Here is a 26,380-nt window from a genome sequence, read left to right as displayed (position 1 = left end):
TCTATGGAACAGAAACATGCTGTCCTCTCTCTCAGGATGTCAGAATTCCTACTCTCACCCCATCACTTTTGGCAATACCCTTGTTGCTGTCTGTCAGCCAGCCTGACAAACATCGCAGACATCTGTAGCCCAGGCTAAGATGAGTCTGAAACTGGGCCATCTAGGCCCAGAACTGCTCGAGGTCAACTCCAAAGCCATCTGCAGTCTCCTCAAGTGAAGGTCAGCCTTCACCATGCAAGCTCCAATCACCGGAGAAGAATGTCACAGGAACACTAGGATAGGTAAAGGCGCAAGGAAGAGAGACACACAAATGGAATACACAATAGTGATTAGTTTAATTTTATATGCTTTTTTCATGTGCCTATAGATAAAATTGGATTTGAATGTGCATTTTCTTTTTTAATTTCAATGTTGGCAAAAAAAGGACAATGTGCTTTTCAGTGATAGATAAAAAGTAAGGAGTGTGTGACCACTTTACCAAAAATGCATACTGCGCACTTTTAGTGAGAAGTGTGTGAGTGCATATCCAATACTATCTTCCATTCTTAATTGGTTTGCATAGTACAAAGAAATGCCCAATTTAGTCTCCGAGAGTTTTTCACATGGAGGAAAAAACACAAACATACACATGCATGAGTGAGTTCCACCTTCAGGGAAACAAAATCGGAACAGCAAGAGATGTTCATTGGTAGACCATATTGGATAACATAGACACGAAAAAGGATAATCATTAGGAAAGAAAACACAAGTAACTTGCCAGTAAAGTTGGTGAATTCAACACTAACAATATTGAAAATTATTATTGGCCTTGCACAGGAAATTATATCATGATAAGTGGAATAAGTGATTATGTAACTTTCAACGGGTTTCCTTTTTTTTTTAAGAGCAGAAATCTGGAAAGCAGTATGACTAACTCAGGATCCAGTAAGGTTTATATGATCCCTTTTCTCCTAAAGTTTGATCAGTTTTATAGTGGATTAAATGCAGATCAGGCTGAATTTTACTTTTTGCTCTTCTGGCAGCCATTGTTCATCTGCTCAACTTTGTCTCCCTCACCTGAGGACTGTGGGCAATGTCAGCAGCAACTGTCACCAGGGAGCTGCTTCCAGACACCAAACAATCCCCCGCCACCCCAGCCCCCAAATCTCGCTGTTAAGTAGAGATGATGCGCAGTGCTGAATTTGGCTCAGGCTTCATGCAAACATGTAATGACACAGAGTGATCACCTCGCTGACTCTTCACCACCTTCACATTCATGTCCAGACTCACCCCAAAATGTTTATCACTGGGCTGCTTACATGCAAATCAGAAACATTCACTGCCTAAAATTGTAATGAGAAACCCCAGTTCAACCCCAGCTTAAGAAGTTTTCTTAAAACTTGAACACACATTTTTGTAACAGTACACTCGAGATAAGAAGCTGCACAAAGTCTGGAAGTCGTATATAAAGCCTCGTCGCTATCACTGTTGCAAAGGATCATCAGGTGAATGCTCTGAAAGCTATAGCCACCCAGGTCATGAATCAGCAATCTGATTTTTCACAATAGATTGTTTGAACTTCTGTAGAATAAAAGAGAGTAGATGAAGGCAAGAGAAGACACGAGATAGGAGAGGTCGTCCACCTGGAGGAAACTTGCCATAACATCATTAAGGAAATTCAGCTCACTATTCCTTCTCTGAAAGATGGCTGGCCACAACCACAACTGCTCCTCACCAGGGACCATTTAAAAATGCTCTGACTAAGCTCAGAGTAATAGCAAACATATTCTGCTTTGCTTGTTCAAATAAAACATCATTGTGGTTTAGTCTGTTCTCAGACTAATCATGAGTTATTTTTTAAAGGGTTCAAAGAGTAAGAAAGGAAGTGTAGAGCTCCAGTTAACAGACCTGATAGTTCTGCCCCTCAAGCAGCCATTGATTAAAGAGGCTTGCTGCTAATGGCTCATCCCAAAGAGACATTCAACACCCACATGACCCAAGATAAGCATTTGGATCAAGGGAGAATTCCACCAAAATATATTTCAGCTGATAGTCTACGATCAAACATGGTTCAAAATACTGGTAGTGCTTTTTGTATAACAAGATCCAGCAAACAAAATTGAATATCTGGCCTTTCTAAGCTGTCGACCAAAACTGTAGATACACAATCAAATGTGAATCACATTTTATTATTGAAAGTCATCAAAAGCTGATAGGTCAAGGTCTTCTCAAAAATTATCTACACAACAATTTCCCAGCTTCATATGGAGCATCAAAAGAATACCTGCGTGAAGGGTGTAGACAAATTAGCAATGGAAAACATCTGCACTGTTCACACAATCGCAGCATTGGTAGAGACCTGGAATCCATTTGCTTGCCTTATCTCTTGTCAAGTATTGTGAGATGCAAGAGCCAAACAGAAAGAGGAACAGCTAAAATTGGCATCTGTGAACATTAGTTGAGGACAGGATTAGGCTAAACTCTGATGGCACCAGAGTTCAATAGTCAGCTGCTACTCACTGCACAAGTTCTCAAAGGAACAATGGCCATTTGGGCAAGGTACCAAGTGGCAACTGATATTTATGAAAATCCCCACTTTGCAGAAAAAGGGAGAGACAACGGACAAAGAAAATTGTGGAAATATAAAGAACAAAAGAACATGGAATATAGGTTAATTTTTGTTATACATTTTTGTACCATTCTTAAAATTGCTATTCTGATGGCTGCTTATACTGATCCATTTAAATGTTTCATTTCACTAAACATTCCAAAGTGCTTGATTGGGATATGGTGAACTCAAACCAGAAAGTAAAGGAGAAAAAAGGAGATTTGACAAAACCGACAATCATAGAATTCCCACAGTGCAGAAGGCCATTCGGCCCATCGAGTCAGCACCAGCCCTTGAAAAGAGCACCCTACTTAAGCCCACACCTCCACCCTATTGATACACAATCAATTGCACAAAGACGAGAGTTGGGTACAACTGAGGCTTTATTGCTCTAAGATGTGTGGCCTCCCAGAGCAGCTGGCGAAATGACTGCCACATGGAGGACACACATATTTATACTCTGCCTACTGGGCGGAGCCAGCAGGCAGGGACTACCGTCGTACCTGTAGTACAGGTCCTACCATACATCACCTAATATAGGTGCAACAGTGGTGTGTCACACCTATCCACGTAACCCAGCAACTTTTTGGACACTAAGGGGCAATTTATCATGGCCAATCTACCTAACCTGCATATCTTTGGACTGTGGGAAGAAACAGGAGCATCCAGAGGAAATTCATGTATGTCTTGAGGGGGCTTCTGAAGTTAGAGAGAGATAGTAATGTAATTGTTAATGTTATAGTTTTTTTTAATAAATTTAGATTAGCCAATTATTTATTTCCAATTAAGGGGCAATTTAGCGTGGCCAATCCACCTACTTTGCACATTTTTGGGTTGTGGGGGCGAAACCCACGCAGACACGGGGAGAACGTGCAAACTCCACACGGACAGTGACCCAGAGCCGGGATCGAACCTGGGACCTCAGCGCCGTGAGGCGGTTGTGCTAACCACTAGGCCACCGTGCTGCCCTGTTAATGTTATAGTTAACACTGATATTTTAAAATAAACTCCCCTGCTCATTCCACTACTAGGCCCACTGTCTGAGAGCCAAGCTAGTCCAGTGGTGCAGTTTTCACAATCACCCCATTTTCATTGTAACATATTACACAAATCTGTTGTGATACATTAACAAGCAGCCTAGAACAGTGTAGAATGGAGCAAAAAACAGAATTTTGGGAGCAAGCCACCCAAATATATTTTTAAAGTAACATTTCTGATTACACTAAATAGGTCTGTAAGTATATAATGTGTTGTTTGCAAACAGAAATATGAGCAGTGATTGCGGGGCATGTGATACATCATCTGATGACTATTTTGAGGGAGATCATTCAAACAGTGCAGAACAACTGGTGATAACCACCATCAATGCAATCTATCTATTGCTTAAAAAGCTACATTTGTGTGACCAAACAGATTACATTACATTTGCTGTAGGGCCTACTTCTTCACATTTCAAAGAACCACTTTCAACTATTGCATACAAGTAAATTTTGCATTTGTCCCACAGTTCAGAAAGTGGCTAATTAATATAAAGCTAGCATTTTTAAACAAGGCTTGGCATAAATAATGTCTCTGTAAATTAAATTCATTTTGAAGTATTAATCCCAGATTATTTTATTCTATCAAGGCATTTACTGGTACAGATTTACTGTTGAGGCACAGAACTTCAATTTATATGGAAAGATTACTTCCTTTTTTGTTCTCTACAATGGTGAAATTTAACTAATTACAAAATGAATATACACTTAATATCACTTCTATATTATGCTTCACAGGCAATAACTATTACCAACAGCTGCCACTGCTATCTCCAAAATAATGTAATATGAACACAGAAGTAAACATTTTCATTTAAATGATCGATTACTATTGCAATACTTGTTGGTTGAACTTAAACTATGCACCTCTATTGTGTACATAAAGATTTATGAATAATTTTGCCGTTTCATTTATTTAATCTCTATAAATTTCCAACTTGTTCAAATTGAAGTGTTTTCGGATTTTATATAAATTACAAGGGAATTAACATTGATAAAGCTTTGGTGACTTTTGTGAAATCTGCACTGCCATTTACATTATGGAAAGAGTGTGAAACAACTTTCATGTATCAAATATTACATGTGTCACGAATAAACGGAGGCAGCTGTCTCTATTCAATACATAACATTCTTTTGCCTTCAGATCACGCAGGTCATTCTAACTTCCTGTTTAGAAGTTATAAATAGAGCAAATATGAAGTGTAGGACAAGCAGCTCTTCACACAAGAGGATCAGCAAGGAGTTGTTAATTAGATCAGTTTTACACCTCACTATTTGTTACCTGCTAATCTAGCTGCTACTAATATACCCACATAGCCTTTCTTTTGTCATAAACTACAAAACAGGATGCAAAAACATTTCTCTACATAGATATAGCTTAAAGTAAAAAGCATTAAAAAAATCAAAATGTACTTGGAATAACATTATTTTGATTTAAACCCAGATTTAAAATCATTAATTCTTTCCCATTCCAATAAACCGGAATTCTACAGTGACCCAGAGCCGGGATCGAACCTGGGACCTCTGTGCCATAAGGCAGCAGTGCTAACTACTGCACCACCGTGCTGCCCTCAAATTTTCCCAATATATACTCCAACTGAACCTTGTTAAAAAGAGTGCAGCTTGTTTTAAAAGTTCAAATGTTAGTGGATTGTTGTGAAAGTAACAAAATATTCATCCATTATAATGAGGTTTGACAAACCAGGCTCGTAATTCATAAATGTTATCAAAAATACATACAGTAATCGTTTCCTCAGCCATTCCATTTATTGGACCAGTTTCGCATGGAGTTATACAAACCACAAAGCGATCAGGGAATATGTGAAGTCCTAAAAAGGAAAAGATTAAACTTTTCACATGATGTTTTAAGACAATTTTTGCACTAAACAATACGAAGTGGGAGTAGCAATGTTAAATTTTAAGAAAAGATTAAAAAGTATCATACTGTACTAAGGTGAATCAGTAAATAACTTTTCCATACAGCCATAAATAATGAAATATAATTAACTTTTAAAAATCATTTAGATTACCTTCTATGAATTATTCCCAAAATAATAATCTAGCATGTATTTCAAATTATAAAAGTTTTCTGCCAATGATCTTATAGTCATTGATGTGTTTAAAATATTTCAAATCCACATAAAGACCACAACAAGGTTGATTTCTAACAATTTAAATATGAAGCTCTGCTCCTCAAATGTAGGATATGACTAAAGAGTTTTTCTTACGCGGGCATTAAAGTAAATTTGTTTATAAAATGTAGACTCGGGTTCCTGAGTTTAAGTTTGGCAGAAACAACTTTCAACACTGAAAACACATTTGGAATTAGGCAATATCAGATGCAAGAGAAGCAATGCTATAATTGTATGGAAATGCAATAGGAAAGAAGGGGGAAGGGGAGGAAAGGGAAGAATTATCTTTACAGAACTAGGGCATTGACAAGAGCTATCGAAAATAAATATTGCTCTTCATTACCTCTCCTCAAAAACGTCACAACATCTAGTCTCATCTTTTCACTGTCTCTGTAATCTTCTCCAGACCTAGAACTGCCCACATCACACCTATCTCTTCCCCCACGTCCCATCCATCCTAAGACCCCTGCGTTCCTCCAGTTCTTGCCTTTTGTGCATTCCCTATCCCTTTAACCAAAATTGAATACCTCTTTCATGTGTTTTGTCTAATTTTGCTTTATAACATTACGCGAAATGCTTTGGGGCAAAATGCTACATTAAAAGCATATATAATCGCAAGTAATTGTTGTCATTCAAAGCCAACAAATTTTCTGGGTAGAACAGCATTGATGGTGGGAATTTTCTGATACTTCCACATACCTTTGAATTTGCCTGCCCTACACCTTCCTCCCCATCCCATACAACCCAGACATTAAACAATTGACAGAAGATTTCAAAATTTCAAACCCATTCCAGAGGATGGGATAATCCAGGCGTTTGAATCATTTCAAAGATAACTCTGATTTACGGGAAGGAAACAAGAGAGAAAGGATATCTTTTTTTCTATCTTCAGATGTGAATATAGTCCCTTTCAAATTTTTAAAATACCAATGAAAGCATCCATTCTGCTGTGTGACAGTACTAGTGAATCAATGTTCCCCCACGGAAAGCAGAACATGGAACGTAGTATAAATATATACGATCAATTCCAAAAGGGATAGGGGGCATTCACCTTGGTATATGAAGGTTAGTTTGAAGAATGAGGAAATCCCTAAAGATAAGTCATTTTAGTTTCTTGTTCATTCAATATATTTCACATAATAGTGTGGGAGTCTGACCTACTAGTGCAAGGGAGAATGAGGATGGCCTGCCAGCCCAGAGTCAGTACAGACCCAGCTAACTGCAGATCATTCTTGGCTGTAAAGTCGAGACAGCAACATCTGGTAAAAGAATGAGAATTGTTCCGAGTATTCAGGCTTAACTGGAGCAATCTACTCTAACTTTCTTAAGATCAGCCCGAGTTATTAGAGTGGTCTTTAGCTTTACTTTGAATGTTTCTGACACAAATGTAATATTGAATTCAATAAAATAAAAAAGAGGCGATTCTAATTAATCAAAAGTATATTTTGTTAGAAAAAATGTTTGTAGTAAAAAAGTTTTTTTTTGCTGCTTGTCCAGATTGTTATCTCCATCAATATGCTGTTACTCCAAGAGGGATGCATTTTAGATTACCAAAGAATATGGAACATTTATGAAACAGGGACAACAATAAAGTTAGGTTCTGTCATGAACAGAAAAGGAAAAAAAGAATAAGGACAAGAATACTTGGCTTAAAAAAGCAAGCGTCCATATATTTTTATATGCATATTTTATATAAAACTATATTTGATATTTAATACATATTTATCTATACATGACATCTACACACACACACATACACACTAATCCTTATATATGATGTAAACACATTTAGACAAAAGTACAAATTGGTAAATAACAATGTACATCAACAATTAAAAATAGTTAGAACAGGAGACAGGAAAAGTACAAATTAAGTATATTCCAGTAAGGAACAAAGGGAATGTATAGAAAGCCGAGATTCCATGATTGAAGAGGATGATTATATAAAATTTGAAACGGAAAAAGAAACATGGAATACTAATGAAGCAAATACTTAAAATAAAACCCAGAATAAATATATATAGGAAAGTTACAAAAGGGAGTTTAAATAGACCAAAAGGGATTATTGCAAGAAAATTAGATGAACTGCACTGGTTCCAAGGGAAAATGGGTATAATATCAAAACGTTTTAAAAGAGACTTTGAGCACATTATCAACTTAAGTAATTCCTGTCACAAGTACCAAATGTGAATGAGGATTTTTTTTTTTGTTTTATAAATTACCAGAAAGAAAATTAATGGTAATTTAAAAAATGCTTTTCAGTTACGATTGCTTAAAATTTCAAATAAACATTTTTAGAAATTCAAATATGTTTTATTTTAGTTTATCATTATTTTTGATACTAATTCAATCCTGACTGAGTGTAATGGTGCTACTAATCACTTGACTACAGATCATTACCAGCTACCCATCTGTTAAGTATTACAGTACAGCATCATGCCTTCATTTTGGCATTATAAAATATAATCTTAATTGTTCTCAGGTATTCACTGTGATAAAAGTAATGAATAAAGTTTAGATTTCACATTCTATTTACAGATATTTAATAATTTTTTAACATTAACCCTTGAAGGTCATTCAAACATACAATCTTCATAGAGTGGGCAGGTCAGACAAAGTTGAACAACTTTTTGCTGGGAGTTTTCCGCCGAGCCTGTTGGCGAGTTCCCCACCGTTATCTAATCACACTTAGTCACTTTTTTGGCCTGGGGACTTTCTCCCCGGTCAAGGTCACAATTTTATTTTTAAAAAGATATTTTATTCCAAACAAAATCTACAACATTAATTCTACATCCAATCAAAACAAAGTATACCATTTGTACATTTTCCACCCTTTTAGTTCCACCCCCCCCCCCCCCACAACGAGCAACCCCTCAAATATTGCCATGAATGCCCTCCACCGTACCTCAAAGCCCTCCTCCGACCGCCTTATGGCAAATTTGATCTTCTCCAACCAGAGAAACCCATATAAATTCCCCCAACCAAGTGGCAACCCCCAGTGGCGTAACCGACCTCCAGTTCAAAAGAATCCGTCGCTGAGCTGTTTCGTTACCTGTAGAGATGGTAATCTGTGCTACTCAACTCAGTTACAGTAGACGCTCTGGAAGACTAGAAGTCGTCCAGAAGTTTGATAGACAGTTTATTGAGTAACACAACTTAAATAACTGTGTGAGCACTTACTTAAAGAACTGCCACTAGTAAAAAAGGTTACAACTTTTCTATGCTCTGCAACTAGGCCTGACCACACTAGCAGCCTTGAGCTAAATTTCTGTTCCTGTTCTCCTCACAGTCACATCAGCCAAAGGGGGGGGGGGGGCTGTCTGCGTCTCACTTTTATACATGCCAGTGCTGCCCCCTGGTGGTCTTCCATTACCCATCAGCCCCTTTTGTACATACCCAAGTAAGGATCACTACATCCCCCTTTTTCACTTTTTTTTCATAGTTGCAGAGCTGTAACTAAAAACACAATTCAAACACAGTTAGTTTCATGCACCAATACAGAACAGAGCAATGATTGTATCAGTCCATGTTCACAAGTTCAGACGGTTGGGTACACGTCTGATTCGGGTAGACCTCCTGAGTGGGCATGGAGACCCAGAGGCTTTTATGTCCATTTGGGCACCCACTGCTGGAGTCCCAGGATGTCGCATGATAGATTCCTGCAGATCCAATGTTGGAAATACAGGTTGACGAGGTGTAACCTTCAGCAGGTCTCGCCGATTGCGTCGAAACAGTATTCCATCATCAGACTTCGCAACATAAGATCGTGGGGATACTTTGCGGAGAACCAACGCCATGATAGACCAACACCCAGCCGGGTGTCGCAACCTCACCCTGTCGTTGATCGCTAACAGATGCAGCACTTTTGCCTGCCAGTCATAATGCTGCTTTTGTCCCTGACGTTGGTGACGCATCTTGTCCAGGACTGGCGAGTAATCTGAATTGGCGAAGTGTAATGCCGGTAGCGTTGTCCGCACATCTCGATTGAAGAGCATTTGAGCCGGTGACAGCCCAGAGCTCAAAGGCGACCAACGGTATGACAATAGGGCCAAGTGTATGTCGGACTTTGAGTCAGCAGCCTTGCTGATCAGTTGCTTAATTGCTTAATAATGTGGACATCTTTCTCCACCCTGCCATTCGATTGAGGAAAGTGTGGACTCGACGTCACATGCTTGAAGTTGTACTGTTTTGCAAATTCCAACCACTCCCATCTGGCAAAGCAAGGACCATTGTCGGACATGACCGTCTGTGGGATGCCATGCCTCGAGAAGGTTTCTTTGCAGGCTTTGATAACCGATGCGGAGGTGAGATACGGGAGTTTCAGTACTTCCAGAAAGTTGGAGTAATAATCGATGAGAAGAACATAGTGTCGACCCATGGAATGAAACAAGTCAATACCAACTTTGTCCCACGGTAGCATAGCCATCTCATGCTGCTTTAGTGGCTCCTTGCATTGTGCCGGCCGATGTTTTTGACACGTGTCACATTGTGAGTACCATGTTCGTTATGTCCTCATTTATCCTAGGCCAATACACGGATTGCATGCTCTCCTTTTGCACTTTTTGGCACCAAGGTGCCTATCGTGAATCGTGCGGAGCATGTCTGTTCTGAGCATCAGTGGAATGACGATTCTGTCATTCCACAGTATGATGCCATCCACCACGGACAGTTCAGTTTGGGCGTTTTGGAACTGTGGGCAGCGCCCTCTTGGCCAGCCATGCTGAAGGTTGTGCATGACTTGAAGCAGTGTCGCATCTTCCCGTGTTGCCTGACAAATGTGCTGCAGCCTCTCATCCTTGCTGGGAGTGTCTCCCTGCACTACTGTGCATGAGCTTCCACATCATTAATGGAAGCCAGAGGCGGATTGTCAGCGTCAATGGCTCCGGATAAGGTGTCAGCTATTATTAAGTCCTTACCAGGAGTGTAGACCAGCGTGAAGTCGTACCTCCGCAACTTCATCATTATGCGTTGTAGGCGCGGCGTCATGTCATTGAGATCTTTGTTGATGATGTTGACCAGTGGCCTATGATCAGTCTCCACGAGAAATGTGGGGGGGGAAACCATGCACATAGTGGTGAAATGTGGCCACACCTGTGATCAATCCCAGGCACTCCTCTATCTGTGCATACCTGCACTCTGTGGCGGTCATCGCTCAAGAAGCGCAAGCCACTGGGACCCAGTCCGACTGGTCATTCCGTTGAAGTAGCACCGTGCCAATTCCACGTTGACTGGCATTGGTGGAGATCTTTGTGGGTTTTGCTGGGTCAAAGAATGCCAGCGTTGGAGCTGCCATCAATTGGTGCCTCAGATCCTCCCATTCATCTTGGTGACGTGGGGTCCAGTCAAACTCCGTGTCCTTCCTTATCACTTGCCGTAATGCCGTTGTCCTTGCTGCTAGGTTAGATATGAACTTGCCTAGGAAGTTGATCAATCCCAGGAACCTGAGCACCGCTTTCTTGTCACGTGGTCGCTGCATGCTCTGAATTGCTGCGATCTTCTCAGCATCCGGCTTCACCCCGTGCTCTGATATTGTGTTACCCAGGAAAATCAGAGACAAACGTGCAAAGGTGCACTTGGCTTGGTTGAGCTTCAGCCCAAATTGGTGGATTGTTTGGAAGACTTGTTTCAACCTAGCAATGTGGTCTTCCTCTGTCGTTGACCATATTATGATGTCATCAACATATACACAAACACCTTCAATGCCTTCTGTCATCTGCTCCATTATTCGGTGAAATATTTTGGATGCAGATATAATCCCAAAGGGCATTCGATTATAACAATAACGTCCAAACGGCGTGTTGAAGGTACACAGCAGTCGGCTGGAATCATCGAGCTGCATTTGCCAGAAGCCTTGTGAGGCATCAAGTTTGGTGAATATGCGAGCTTGTGCCATTTCGTTTGTTATCTCCTCTCGCTTGGGAATAGGGTAGTGTTCCCTGCGAATGTTTTTGTTCAAATCCTTGGGATCTAAACAGATTCTAAGTTCACCAGACGGCTTCTTGACACACACGAACGAGCTGACCCAGTCAGTCGGCTGTGCGACTTGTGAGATGATGCCTTGAGATTGGAGGCGTTGGAGTTCTGCTTTTAGCTTGTCCCGCAACGGAGCTGGTACCCTCCTTGGTGCATGAATGACCGGTGTTGCATCCTCTTTGAGCAGGATTTTGTATTTGTAGGGTAACGTACCCATGCCAGAAAAGACGTTGGGATATTCACTGAGAAGCAGCTGTATGTCATCGGCCAGTTGTGATGAGTCAACCGTGTTCATGAAAATCCTTTGTATCAGCCGCAAATCCATGCAGGCTTGAGCACCTAACAGTGAAGTTCTTTTATCGTCCACGATCTCAAAACATAGTCCTTTTGTGACTTTCTTATGAACTACTTGTAGGTGGCATGATCCCCTCGCGTTGATCTGGTTGCCATTGTAGTCTGTTAACTTGCATGCAGCAGATAGCATCTCGTGTGTCCCTGGGATGGATGCGAGATCTTTGCTTGTCATCAAGTTTGCGGATGTTCCCGTGTCCAGCTTGAACGTAATTGGGGAGTTGTTCACTTGCACCGTGGCACTCCATACGCTTGTGGATTCAACGGTATGCACGTATCGAGGCTGTGTGGTCAGCTCATGTGGTTCCGCTGTGGCGTTTATGATTCCAACGCCGTACGAGTTCTCCCAGGAGTGGAAGTCTTCGTGGTTGGAAAAATTTTCTTCCGGTTTCTGAGTGTCTATTGCATCTACTGTGCGTACCTTAAAGTTTCCATGCCTTTACTTTGGAGAGTAGTATTTGGCTGTGGACTGACACTGGGAGGCAAAATGATTAATCTTAGAGCATTTTAGACACCTTTTCCCATGTGCAGGACATTTCCCTTTTAAATGGGCGGTGCCACAGCGGTAGCACGTCATGACGTCTGTGACGTCACCCACTGGCAGCGTTCGCGCATGCGCAGTGCGCTCTTCGGGCTGGGGCCGGTATTTTACATACTGTGCATGGGTAGCTTCTTGCGCATGCGCGTACCGGGGTCCTTCTGGGATCGCGTCTGTCCTGAATGCGCGCATGCGCAGACGTGCCGTTATGGGCGGCAGCCACCGGAAAAGAAGGCCTGTGAGGAGAGGCCACCATTCCTATATCTTTTGCCTCGTGGAGGATTTTCTCCATGTCTTTTTTCAAAAAACTCTAGGTACTGCTGCTTTTTCTGCTGTTGCTGTAAGCATTTTGCTATTGTGGTTTTTAACGTTAAATCATTCTGCTGCATTAATGATTCCCTTAAATTTTCGTCTGAAAGACCATAGATTAATTGATCCCTGATGATGGAGTCTGTTACATCAGCATAGTTACAGCCTTGTGCTAGCAAGCGGAGATCTGTGACAAAATTGGAGATAGACTCCCCATTTTTTTGGAATCTGTTACGCAGGTTGAATCGTTCCATGATTTCATTTGACTGTGATTTACAGGGCTCATCAAATTTTGCCATTATCACTTGATATTTAGTTATCTTCAGTATCACCATACGTAAACGAGTTGTAAATGTCTGCCACCTGCCGGCCTGCCGTTGAGAGTAATATTGCAATCTTTCTCCTGGCGGTGGCTGCATTTAGGTCCGTAGCTGCCATGTATATCTGAAGCTGCTATTTATACATTTTCCAGTTACTATTTAAATTACCGGTAGTTTTCAGCAACTCTGGAAGTGGCGTGTGATCCATCACTTCAGTGGGTTGTTTGGAATCAAAGTGCTGCAAAGTCTTCCACAGCCGAGCGGCCGACCCGTTGCTTTTGCTGCTGGCTTTGGTTCTTTCTGGTCTCTAACCTAATCTATCCAGTACTGTTCAATTAAAGCCACTCCTGTACCATGTTTTGTTTCCTGTAGAGATGGTAATCTGTGCTACTCAACTCAGTTACAGTAGACGCTCTGGAAGAAGGCTAGAAGGCATCCAGAAGTTTGATAGAAGGCTTATTGAGCAACACAACCTAAATAACTGCGTGAGCTCTTACTTAAAGAACTGCCACTAGTAAAAAAGGTTTCAACTTTTCTATGCTCTGCAACTAGGCCTGACCACACTAGCAGCCCTGAGCTAAATTTCTGTTCCTGTTCTGCTCACAGTCATATCAGCCAAAGAGGGGGGGAGGGCTGTCTGCGTCTCACTTTTATACATGCCAGTGCTGCCCCCGGTGGTCTTTCCATTACCCATCAGCCCCTTCTGTACAGTTCAAAAGAATCTGTCGCTGAGCAATCAGAGAGGCAAAGGCCACAACATCGGCCCCCGTCCCCTCCACAGATTTGTCACTCCAAAGATTGGCACCATAGGTCTGGTTTCACATCAACCCCTACTTACCTCGATAGAGGCCCGAACACCGCCTCCCAATAGCGTTCCAATCCCTCGCACCCCCAGAACATGTGGACATGATTCGCCCACCCCGCCCACAACCATCTGCTACCCCCAGAAAAAACCCACTCATCATAGCCTGCGTCATGTGGACCCTATGCACCACTTTAAATTCATTCTCAAACTCAATCTTGCATAGGAGGAGGTCGAGTTCACTCATCGCATCACCTCTCCCTCCCAACTCCTCCTCCCACTTCTGCTTGGTCGCTTTTACTAATGCCTTGCCCTGCTCTCCCAACCACCCACATATATACCCAATCCTGCCCTCGCCCACCTTATCTGGGAACAGGCACAGCACTTTCTCCAGAAGTTGCACTCCGGTAATTGGGGGAACGAAGGCTGCTCCTTTCGTGCAAAGTCCTGCACCTGCCAATATCTCTACTCACTTTCCCTTGGTTCCTCAAACCTCTCCCAAAGTTCCTTCAGCCCCGCAAACATTCCCTCCGAGAACATATTCCTGACCCGCACCAACCCTTCCTCCCTCCACCAAATCTGTGATTCCCGACGGGGCAGCACGGTAGCACAGTGGTTATCACAGTTGCTTCACAGCTCCAGGGTCCCAGGTTCGATTCCCGGCTTGGGTCACTGTCTGTACAGAGTCTGCATGTTCTCCCCGTGTCTGCGTGGGTTTCCTCCGGGTGCTCCGGTTTCCACCCACAGTCCAAAGATGTGCAGGTTAGGTGGATTGGTCATGATAAATTGCCCTTAGTGTCCAAAAAAGGCTGTGTTGGGATACTAGGTTACAGGCATAGGGTGGAGGTGTGAGCTTGGGTAGGGTGCTCTTTCCAAGGGCTGGCACAGACTCGATGGGCCGAATGGCCTCCGTCTGCACTGTAAATTCTATGATTTTATGACATGTGGTCCAATTTAAAGTTCCCCCTCAACTGATTCTGGATCTTAATAGTCAAATTCATCAACATATTCCCCCGTATACTTCCTTGGAGCCAGCAGCTACGGGGTCGTCACCACACCATTGCCTCACCTTCGCCACATTCGCTGCCCACTAGTAATGCATCAGGTTCTGGAGTGCCAACCTTCCTCCCTGCCTTTGCAACAGAGCCCTCTTCGTCCTCGGAACATTCCCTGCCCACACAAATTCCGAGATTAGCCCATCCACTCTCTGGAAAAAGGCTTTGGGGAATAAAATGGGGAGGGGCTGAAACACAAACAGAAACCTTGACAGCACGTTCATCTTCACGACCTGCATCATCCCCACCAATGTCAAGTGCAACATATCCCACCTCTTAAGATCCCCTTGACCTCCTCCACCAACCCAGTCAGGTTCCCCCTATGCATTGTGGCCCACTAATGCATTACCTGAATCCCCAGATACCGAAGCCGTTCCCTTGCTACCTTAATGGCAGGGCCCCAGATTCGTCCCCCCACCCTGCAGCATTTACCGAGAATACCTTGCTTTTTCCTATGTTTCATTTGTAGCCTGAAAAGACCCCAAATATCTCCAACAAACCCATGATTCTACTCATACTCTCCAACGGATCCGACAGAAACAAGTCGTTCGCATAGAGCGATACCGGTGCCCCCTGCCCCCCCATCACAACCCCATATCACTCAGCCGAGACCCGGAAGGTCATTGCCAAGGGCACAATCGCCAATGCAAATAACAATAGCGACAATGGCAACACCTGCCTCGTCCCCCTATACAACCCAAAATACTCCAAGCTCGTCTCATTTGTTTGCACACTTGCCATGGGGGGTGCATACAGCAATCGGACCCACACCACAAATCTTGGTCCAAACCTACCCAAAATCTCAAACAAATACCTCCACTCTATCCCGTCAAATGCCTTCTCCGCGTCCATGGACAATATCACCTCTGGCACTCGCCCTCCTGATGGGAGTCCTAATTACATTCAACAACCTCCTAATATTACTAGAGAGCTGCCTCCCCTTCATAAAACCTATTTGGTGCTCAGAAACCACCTCCAGCACACCACCCTCCAGCCTACACGGCAACACCTTTGCCAGGACTGTCACGTCCGTATTCAGCAGTGAAATGGGTCCACCCCCTTTTTCAGGATCAGTGAAATTAACATCCGCACCAACATAGCTGGCAGCTCCCCTTTTTCCAACACCTCACTAAATATGCCCAACAGGTGAGGGTCCAGCTCCACCGTGAACTGCTTATAAAATTTCGGAAGGAAGCCATCTGGCCCCAGCGACATTCCCGCCTGCATCTTACTGATACACTCCATCCCCTCCTTTAGCCCCAATGCCTCATCTAGAGCTTGCCACAGGATGGCACATAGCACAGTGGTTAGCATCGCTGCCTCATGGCGCCGAGGACCCGGGTTCGATCCCGGCCCTGGGTCACTCTGCGTGTGGGGTTCTCACCCCCACAACCCAAATTTGTGTATTGTGTATTGGCCACGTTAATTTCCCCTTATTTGGAAAAAAATTATTGGGTACTCTAAATTTATACAAAAAAAATTCCAACGCCTGCCACTTCCCCTCCTCCAACTCCGGAAAATCAAGCCCATTCAGAAGCAGCCTCATATCTACCACCTCTCCCACCGGCTTGGCCCTTGATATCCCCTCTTGGATGGCTTTAAACACATCATATATCCTCTCCAGATCTGACACTACATCACCCCCCACCCCTCTAACCGCACCTGAAGAGTTTCCCTCGATGCTGCCTGACGCCACAGCTGGTAAATCAACATATGATTTGCCTTCTTCCCATATTCATACTGCATCCCCCCATGCCCACCGCAGCTGAACCACTGCCCTTCCTGTCAACTGTTCCCTGCGCAACTGCTTTCTCTCTGCCAACAGCTCCTTTGTGGGGGCTGCTGAATACCTCCTCCTGTCCACCTCAACTGTCTCGTCCAATAACTGCTGGTGCTCCTCCCTTCTCATCCTATCCCTGTGGGCCTTGAACAAAATAACTCCCCCCCCACCCCCCCTCCCCGGACCACCGGTGTCAAGGCCTCCCAAAATGTAGCCATCGACACCTCCCCATTCTGATTAAGCTCAACGTAGTTGTTAATCACCACTATTACCTTCCCACAGAACTCCTTATCAGCCAAAAGCCCGAATCCAACCTCCACCCCGGCCTCTGCGCTTGTCCCGAACAAAGGGCCGCTCTGGCACCCCCCGCGATTCTCTCACCCACCCCGAAATGGCGTGTCGCGTTCTCCGCTCGGAGAATCGCAGGTCGCCGTTTTTCACGCCGGCCTGCGATTCTCCGGCCCGAATGGGCCGAGCGGCCTGCCGTTCCCGACCTGTTCATGCTGACCGCATCATTCTTGGCACGCCGGGCCTTGACGCCAGCGTCAAGTTCCCCGCAATGCCGCTCCTAGCCCCCCGAGGGGGGGGGGGGGGGAGAATAGGGGGCGAGGAGCGGCCTCCGACGCCGCCATGAAACACTCCAGGTTTCACGACGGCGTCGGCCGTTGCGGAGAATTCCGCCCAAAGTCTTACATCTAACCAATGCGGAACGTGGTCCGAAATCACTATTCCTGCATACTTCGCCCCTACCAGCACCATCAGGCTCACTACAAAGAAATCACCCTCTACATACGCAAGAAGGAGTACTCCATCTCTCCCGGGTGCCCAAACCTCTACGTATCTACCATCCCCATCTTCTCCGTAAGCCCTCCCAGCTTTCGCGCCATCCTCGACCTCCCTGTACAGAGAGGAGTTCACACCGCAGGCTCAGACTTCGCAGGCAGGAAGGGAATGGGTGACCACCAGACATAAGAACATAAGAACTAGGAGCAGGAGTAGGCCATCTGGCCCCTCGAGCCTGCTCCGCCATTCAATTAGATCATGGTTGATCTTTTGTGGACTCAGCTCCACTTTCCGGCCCGAACACCATAACCCTTAATCCCTTTACTCTTCAAAAAACTATCTATCTTTACCTTAAAAACATGTAATGAAGGAGCCTCAACTGCTTCACTGGGCAAGGAATTCCATAGATTCACAACCCTTTGGGTGAAGAAGTTCCTCCTAAACTCAGTCCTAAATCTACTTCCCCTTATTTTGAGGCTATGCCCCCTAGTTCTGCTGTCACCCGCCAGTGGAAACAACCTGCCCGCATCTATCCTATCTATTCCCTTCATAATTTTAAATGTTTCTATAAGATCCCCCCTCATCCTTCTAAATTCCAACGAGTACAGTCCCAGTCTACTCAACCTCTCCTCATAATCCAACCCCTTCAGCTCTGGGATTAACCTAGTGAATCTCCTCTGCACACCCTCCAGCGCCAGTACGTCCTTTCTCAAGTAAGGAGACCAAAACTGAACACAATACTCCAGGTGTGGCCGCACTAACATCTTATACAATTGCAACATAACCTCCCTAGTCTTAAACTCCATCCCTCTAGCAATGAAGGACAAAATTCCATTTGCCTTCTTAATCACCTGTTGCACTTGTAAACCAACCTTCTGTGACTCATGCACTAGCACACCCAAGTCTCTCTGAACAGCGGCATGCTTTAATATTTTATCGTTTAAATAATAATCCCGTTTGCTGTTATTCCTACCAAAATGGATAACCTCACATTTGTCAACATTGTATTCCATCTGCCAGACCCGAGCCCATTCACTTAACCTATCCAAATCCCTCTGCAGACTTCCAGTATCCTCTGCACTTTTCGCTTTACCACTCATCTTAGTGTCATCTGCAAACTTGGACACATTGCCCTTGGTCCCCAACTCCAAATCATCAATGTAAATTGTGAACAATTGTGGGCCCAACACGGATCCCTGAGGGACACCACTAGCTACTGATTGCCAACCAGAGAAACACCCATTTATCCCAACTCTTTGCTTTCTATTAATTAACCAATCCTCTATCCATGCTACTACTTTACCCTTAATGCCATGCATCTTTATCTTATGCAGCAACCTTTTGTGTGGCACCTTGTCAAAGGCTTTCTGGAAATCCAGATATACCACATCCATCGGCTCCCCGTTATCTACTGCACTGGTAATGTCCTCAAAAAATTCCACTAAATTAGTTAGGCATGACCTGCCTTTAACGAACCCATGCTGCGTCTGCCCAATGGGACAATTTCTATCCAGATGCCTCGCAATTTCTTCCTTGATGATAGATTCCAGCATCTTCCCTATTACCGAAGTTAAACTCACTGGCCTATAATTTCCTGCTTTCTGCCTACCTCCTTTTTTAAACAGTGGCGTCACGTTTGCTAATTTCCAATCCACCGGGACCACCCCAGAGTCTAGTGAATTTCGGTAAATTATCACTAGTGCATCTGCAATTTCCCTAGCCATCTCTTTTAGCACTCTGGGATGCATTCCATCAGGGCCAGGAGACTTGTCTACCTTTAGCCCCATTAGCTTGCCCATCACTCCCTCCTTAGTGATAACAATCCTCTCAAGGTCCTCACCTGTCATAGCCTCATTTCTATCAGTCGCTGGCATGTTATTTGTGTCTTCCACTGTGAAGACCGACCCAAAAAACCTGTTCAGTTCCTCAGCCATTTCCTCATTTCCCATTATTAAAACTCCCTTCTCATCCTCTAAAGGACCAATATTTACCTTAGCCACTCTTTTTTGTCTTATATATTTGTAAAAACTTTTACTGTCTGTTTTATATTCTGAGCAAGTTTACTCTCATACTCTATCTTACTCTTCTTTATAGCTTTTTTAGTAGCTTTCTGTTGCCCCCTAAAGATTTCCCAGTCCTCTAATCTCTCAGCAATCTTTGCCACTTTATATGCTTTTTCCTTCAATTTGATACTCTCCCTTATTTCCTTAGATATCCACGGTCGATTTTCCCTCTTTCTTCCGTCCTTCCTTTTTGTTGGTATAAATGAAAATCGCTTATTGTCACGAGTAGGCTTCAATGAAGTTACTGTGAAAAGCCCCTAGTCGCCACATTCCGGCTTCCTGTTCAGGGAGGCTGTTACGGGAATCGAACCGTGCTGCTGGCTTGCCTTGGTCTGCTTTCAAAGCCAGCGATTAGCCCTGTGAGCTAAACAGACAGAGCAAGAGAGCTAGGTAGGTAGAGCAGGAATCCCCTGTGGTGATTCCCCTGCAGAACAGAAATACTGTTTTGGATATATTATAGGCCGGTTAGCCTGACTTCGATCATTCATAAGATTTTAGAGCCCATTATTAAAGATGAGATTGCGGAGTACTTGGAAGTGCATGATAAAATGCACTGAGTCAGCACGGCTTTGTCAAAGGGAGGTCATGTTTGACATCTGTCAGAGTTCTTTGAGGAAGTAACAAGGAAGTGAGGCAAAGGCGAACCAGTGGACGTGATTTATTTAGATTTCCAGAAGGCCTTTGACAAGGTGCCACATAGGAAACTGTTAAATAAATTAAGAGCCCATGGTAAGATCCTGGCATGGATAGAGGATTGGCTGACTGGCAAAAGGCAGGGGGTGGGGATAAAGGGGTCGTTTTCAGGATGGCAGCCGAGGACTAGTGATGTACCTCAGGGGTCTGTGCTGGGACCACACATTTTCACAATATTCATTAATGATCTGGAAGAAGGAACTGAAGACACTGTTGCTAAGTTTGCAGATGATACAAAGATCTGTAGAGGGACAGGTAGTATTGAGGAAGCAGGGGGGCTGCAGAAGGATTTGGACAGGCTAGGAGAGTGAGCAGTGAAGTGTCAGATGAAATATAATGTGGAAAAGTGTAAGGTTATGAACTTTGGAAGGAGGAATGGAAGCATAGACTATTTTCTAAATGAGAAAATGCTTCGGAAATCAAAATCACAAAGGGACTTGGGAGTCCTTGTTCACGATTCTCTGAAGGTTAACGTGCAGGTTCGGGGGGGTGGGGGAGAAACAATAGGTGGGAGAATGTCGCGCTAGCTATAGAGCCGCTGGCAATTGCGCTGAGAGCCTCAAGGGGCTGGGAGGGGTTGGTCGGGGGGGGGGGGGGGACACAGAGTCTCGCTTTTCGCAGACGACCTGCTCCTGTATATATCGGACCCAGTGGAGGGGATGGAAGAAATCATAAGGGTTCTGGTAGAATTTGGCCGGTTTTCAGGGTACAAACTAAATATGGGGAAAAGTGAGATGTTTGCAATCTAGGCAAGGGGACAGGAGAGGCGACTGCCGTTTAGAGTGGTCAGGGGAAGTTTTAGGTATCTAGACATCCATGTGGTGCGGGAATGGGAATGGCTGCACAAACTTAATCTGGCCTGTCTAGTAGACCAAATGAAGATCGATTTTCGGAGGTGGGACGCGCTCCCATTGTCATTAGCTGGGAGGGTCCGGACGGTGAAGATGATGGTCCTTCTGAGACTCCTGTTTGTGTTCCAGTGTCTCCCCATCTTTATTCCGCGGACCTTTTTTAAATGGGTTAACAAAGTTATCACTGGCTTTGTATGGGTGGGCAAGACCCCGCAAGTAAAAAAGGGGATGCTTGAGCGGAGCCGGGGAGAGGGCGGGCTGGTGCTGCCAAACTTCAGTAACTATTATTGGGCGGCGAATATAGCCATGATCAGGAAGTCAGCGGTGGGGGGAGGGTCGGCATGGGAGCGTATGGAGGCGGCCTCATGTGAGGGCACCAGTTTGGGGGCGTTGATAACGGCGCCTCTGCCGTTCCCGCTGTCACGGTACTCCACCAGCCCCGTGATGAATCTGAGAATCTGAAGGCAGTGGAGGAGACATGTGGAAGCGGAGGGAGCATCGGTGTGGTCTCCAATCTGTAATAACCACCGGTTTTCCCCGGGAAGGATGGACGGGGGTTTCGGAGATGGCAGAACGCAGGAATTGAGAGAATGGGGGATATGTTTATCGAAGGGAGCTTTCCTAGCTTGAGGGAGCTGGAGGAAAAATTTGGATTGGTGAGGGGAAAAAAAGTTCAGGTACTTGCAGGTGTGGGACTTCCTACATAGATAGGTCTCAACCTTCCCGCTCCCACCACCAAGGGGGATTCAGGATAGGGTAGTTTCCAGAGTGTGGTGGGAGAAGGGAAGGTCTCTGACATCTATAAGGGGCTCATGGGGTCAGAGGACATGCAGACTGAGGAGCTGAAGCGCAAGTGGGAAGAGGAGTTAGGAGGAGAGATAGAGGATGGTCTCTGGGCAGATGCGTTGAGTAGAGTCAACGCGTCCACAACATGCGCCAGGCTCAGCCTGATACAGTTCAAGGTATCATTACAAGATAATGAATGGCTTGGATAGGATGGACGTAGGGAAGTTGTTTCCATTAGCAGGGGAGACTAGGACGCGGGGGCACAGCCTTAGAATAAAAGGGAGTCACTTTAGAACAGAGATGAGGAGAAATTTCTTCAGCCAGAGAGTGGTAGGTCTGTGGAATTCATTGCCACAGAGGGCGGTGGAGGCCGGGACGTTGAGTGTCTTTAAGACAGAAATTGATAAATTCTTGATTTCTCGAGGAATTAAGGGCTATGGGGAGAGAGCGGGTAAATGGAGTTGAAATCAACCATGATTGAATGGTGGCGTGGACTCAATGGGCCGAATGGCCTTACTTCCGCTCCTATGTCTTATGGTCTTAAGGTCGTTCACCGGGCTCACTTATGACAGTGGCCCAGATGAACAGGTTCTTTGATGTAGAACATAGGTGTGCAAAAAGTGCGGGGGGGGGGGGAGCGAACCATGTCCACATGTTTTGGACATGCCCAAAGCTTAGGGGATTCTAGCAGGGGTTTGCAGACGTCATGTCCACGGTGTTAAAAACAAGGGTGCCACCGACTCTGGAGGCGCCGATTTTCGGGTGTCGGAAGGTCCGGGAATCCAGGAGGAGAAAGAGGCAGACGTTCTGGCCTTTGCTTCCCTGGTAGCCCGGAGACTGATATTATTAGCCTGGAGGGACTCAAAGCCTCCGAAGTTGGAGACCTGGCTTACTGACGTGGCTAGCTTTCTCTGTTTGGAGAAAATCAAGTTCGCCTTGAAAGGGTCACTGTTAAGGTTCGCCCGGAGGTGGCAACCGTTCGTCGACCTCCTTGCTGAAAATTAATCGGCAGCAGAATTGGGGGGGGGGGGGGGGGGTTAGTTTAGCTTAGAGTAGGGGGTTAATAACGGTGGGACCTGTAAGGGAGGAAGCAAGCTTTTTGCACTATATTCATAGACTTATGTATATTGTTTATTCATGGTGCCAAATTCGTGGCACCATGGTTGGTTCTGTTGCAGAGGGGAGGGGTGATAAGTGTGCCAGTGCAATAGTTGTAGGGGATTCAATTGTAAGGGGAATAGACAGGTGTTTCTGTGGCCGCAAACGAGACTCCAGGATGGTAAGTTGCCTCCCTGGTGCTAGGGTCAAGGATGTCTTGGAGTGGGTACTGGTAATTCTGGAGGGGGAGAGTGAACAGCCAGTAGTCTTGGTTCACATTGGTACAAATGACATGGGTTCAAAATGGGATGAGGTCCTGAAAGCAGAATACAGGGACCTAGGAAGGAAGTTAAGAAGTCGGATCTCAAAGGTAGCAATCTCAGGATTACTACTGGTGCCACGTGCTAGTCAGAGTAGAAATGACAGGATATATTGGATGACTACGTGACTGAAGAGATGGTGTCAGGAGGAGGGTTTCAGATTCGTGGGCATTGGGATCTGTTCTGGGGGAGGTGGGGCCTGTACAAACTGGACAGGTTACACCTGGCTTTTTGCTAGAGCGGTTGGGGAGGGTTTATACTAATATGCCAGGGGGGGTGGGAACCTATGCAAGGAGTCAGAGGAAGAGGGAGCAAGGACAAAAACAAAAGGTAGAAAAGGGAATAGGAAAAATGATCGGTGGAGAAACCAGGGGCAAAATTCAAACAGGGCAAAAGGGAAAAATATTGGGAGCAAGACAGTCAATGTGAAAAAGGCTCTGTGCCTTAATGCACGGAGCATTTGCAATAAAGTGGATGAACTAATCGCGCAGATATATATAAATTGGTACCATATAATTGGGATTACGGAGACATGGCTGCAGGGATGGGAACTGAATGTCCCAGGGTATTCAGTATTTAGGAAGGACAGGCTCTGACAATGTGGAGTCTGTATGGGTAGAGTTGAGAAATACCAAGGGACAAACAGTGGGTGTCATATATAGACATCCAAACTGCAGTGGTGATGTTGGGAATGGCATCAAACACAAAATTAGAGATGCATGTAACAAGGGAATATCGGTGATCATGGTCTTCACATAGATTGGGCAAATCAAATTTTCTGGAGTGCATACGGGATGGTTTTCTTGACCAATATGTGGAGGAACCAACTCGAGAGCAGGCTATCTTAGACTGGGTACTGTGTAATGAGAAGGGAATCATTGTCAATCTGGCTGTGCGAGACCCCTTCGGGATGAGCGACCATAACATGATAGAATTTTTTTATCAAGATGGAGTGAAATAATTGATTCGGAGACTAGGGTGCTGAATCTTAATAAAGGAAACCATGAAGATATGAGGTGCGAGTTGGCTTTGATAGATTGGGGAGAGTTATGTAAAGGGATGACAGTGGATAAGCAATGGCAAACATTCAAGGAACGAATGGGGAACTGCAGCAACTGTTCATTCCTGTCTGGCACAAAAGCAAAATGGGTAAGAGGGCCAATCCATGGCTTACAAAGGAAATTGGAAACAGTATCCGCTCCAAGGAAGTAGCATACAGATTGGCCAAGAAAAATAATGGGCGCGATTCTCCGCAAATGCGGCGAGTCGTAAAGGCTGCCGTGAAACTGGCCGTGTTTCACGGCAGCCTCCGCGCCCCCTCCCGGGACCCGATTCTCCCCCCCGGGCGGGGCTAGCAGCGCGGCCCCGTGAAGCACGGCATCACGGGCTTAGCGACCGTCGCTAAGTCCACGCGCCAAGCGTCACGGCGGCTGACACGCACGATGACGTCAGCCGCTCATGCGCGGGTTGGACGGCTCCAACCCATGCATGCGCGGGTGACGTCATCACGCAGATGCGTCAAACCCGCGCATGCGCGGGCCGTCATGCCCCTCAGCCGCCCCGCAGACTGATCCTGCGGGGCGGCGGAGGAACAAATAGTGCTCGGGTATCGGACCCGCTGCCCGCGATCGGTACCCACCGATCGCAGGCCCATGCCATCCTTGGGTACTGTGTAATCGGTGCCATGGTTGTCCGGGACCGCACTTTGCAGCCGTTTTCACGAACGGTGAGAGCAGGTGTGATTGCGTTCGTGAAAACGGCCGTAAAGGCCTGGGAACTCGGCCCATCGGCCTGGGGAGAATCGCTGTTCGCCGTAAAAAACGACGAGCAGCGATTCGTGTCGTGGGGCGGCCGTTGGGGGGGGGGGGGGGGAAATAACGGGAGGGCGGGAAAAATGTTGGGAAGGCCCTCCCGCTATTCTCCGACCCGTCGTGGGCAGCGGAGAATCGCGCCTAATAGTTCAGAGAATTGGGAGCAGTTTAGAATTCAGCAAAGATGGACAAAAGGATTGATTAAGGAGGGGAAAATACAGTACAATAGTAAGCTTTCAGGGAACATAAAGACTGACACTAAGTTTCCATTGATATGTGAAGAGAAAGAGATTGGTAAAGACAAATTTATCCCCCCTACAGAAACAGGAGAATATATAATAAGGGACAAAGAAATGGCTGAGCAATTGACTACATACTTTGGTTCTGTCTTCACAAAAGAGGACACAAATCAGATACCAGAAATGTTGGAGAATGAAAGATTTAGTTAGAGGCAAGAACTGAGGGAGATCAATATTAGTAGAGAAATGGTGCTGCGAAAATTGATGGGATTGAAGGCAGATAAATCCCCAGGGTTTGATAATCTGCATCCCAGAGTGTTTAAGGAGGTGGCTCTGGAAATAGTGGATGCATTGGTGGTCATCTTCTGGGATTCTATAGACTCTGGAACAGTCCCTGCAGATTGGAGGGTAGCTAATGTCACTCCAATATTCAAAAAGGGAGGTAGAGAGAAAGCAGGGAATTATAGACCAGTAAGGCTCTTATCGGTAGTGGGGAAAATTCTTGAATCCATTATCAAGGACTTTACAGCGGAACATTTAGAAAGCAGTGGCAGGATCAGTCAGTGTCAGCATGGACTTATGAAGGGGAAATCATGCTTGACAAATCTGTTGGAATTCTTTGAAGATGTAACCAGTACAGTTGACAAGGGGGAGCTAGTCGATGTAGTATATTTGGACTTTCAGACGACGTTGACAATGACCCGCATAAGAGATGATTGTGAAAAATTAAAGAGCATGGGATTGGGGGAAGTGTATTGAGGGGGATAGAAAACTGGTTGGCAGAGAGGAAACAAAGAGTAGGAATTAATGGGCCCTTTTCAAATTGGCAGGCAGTATCTAGTGGGGTGTCAC

General features: G+C 45.0%; 1 protein-coding gene across 1 annotated transcript in view; it reads right to left on the bottom strand.

Moving 5' to 3' along the window:
- The window catches only part of LOC119971323 (SLX4 interacting protein), a 229,150-nt gene that overhangs the window by 24,429 nt on the left and 178,341 nt on the right, over positions 1 to 26,380 (bottom strand). The window contains 1 exon segment of the mRNA XM_038806719.1: positions 5,365 to 5,453. Within this exon segment, the coding sequence (XP_038662647.1) occupies positions 5,365 to 5,453 (89 nt within the window).

This window comes from Scyliorhinus canicula, chromosome 1, assembly GCF_902713615.1.
Source record: "Scyliorhinus canicula chromosome 1, sScyCan1.1, whole genome shotgun sequence".
Classification (NCBI taxonomy): Eukaryota; Metazoa; Chordata; class Chondrichthyes; order Carcharhiniformes; family Scyliorhinidae; genus Scyliorhinus; species Scyliorhinus canicula.
Note: the sequence above shows the minus strand (reverse complement) of the source record. Positions and strands in the feature narration are given on the sequence as shown.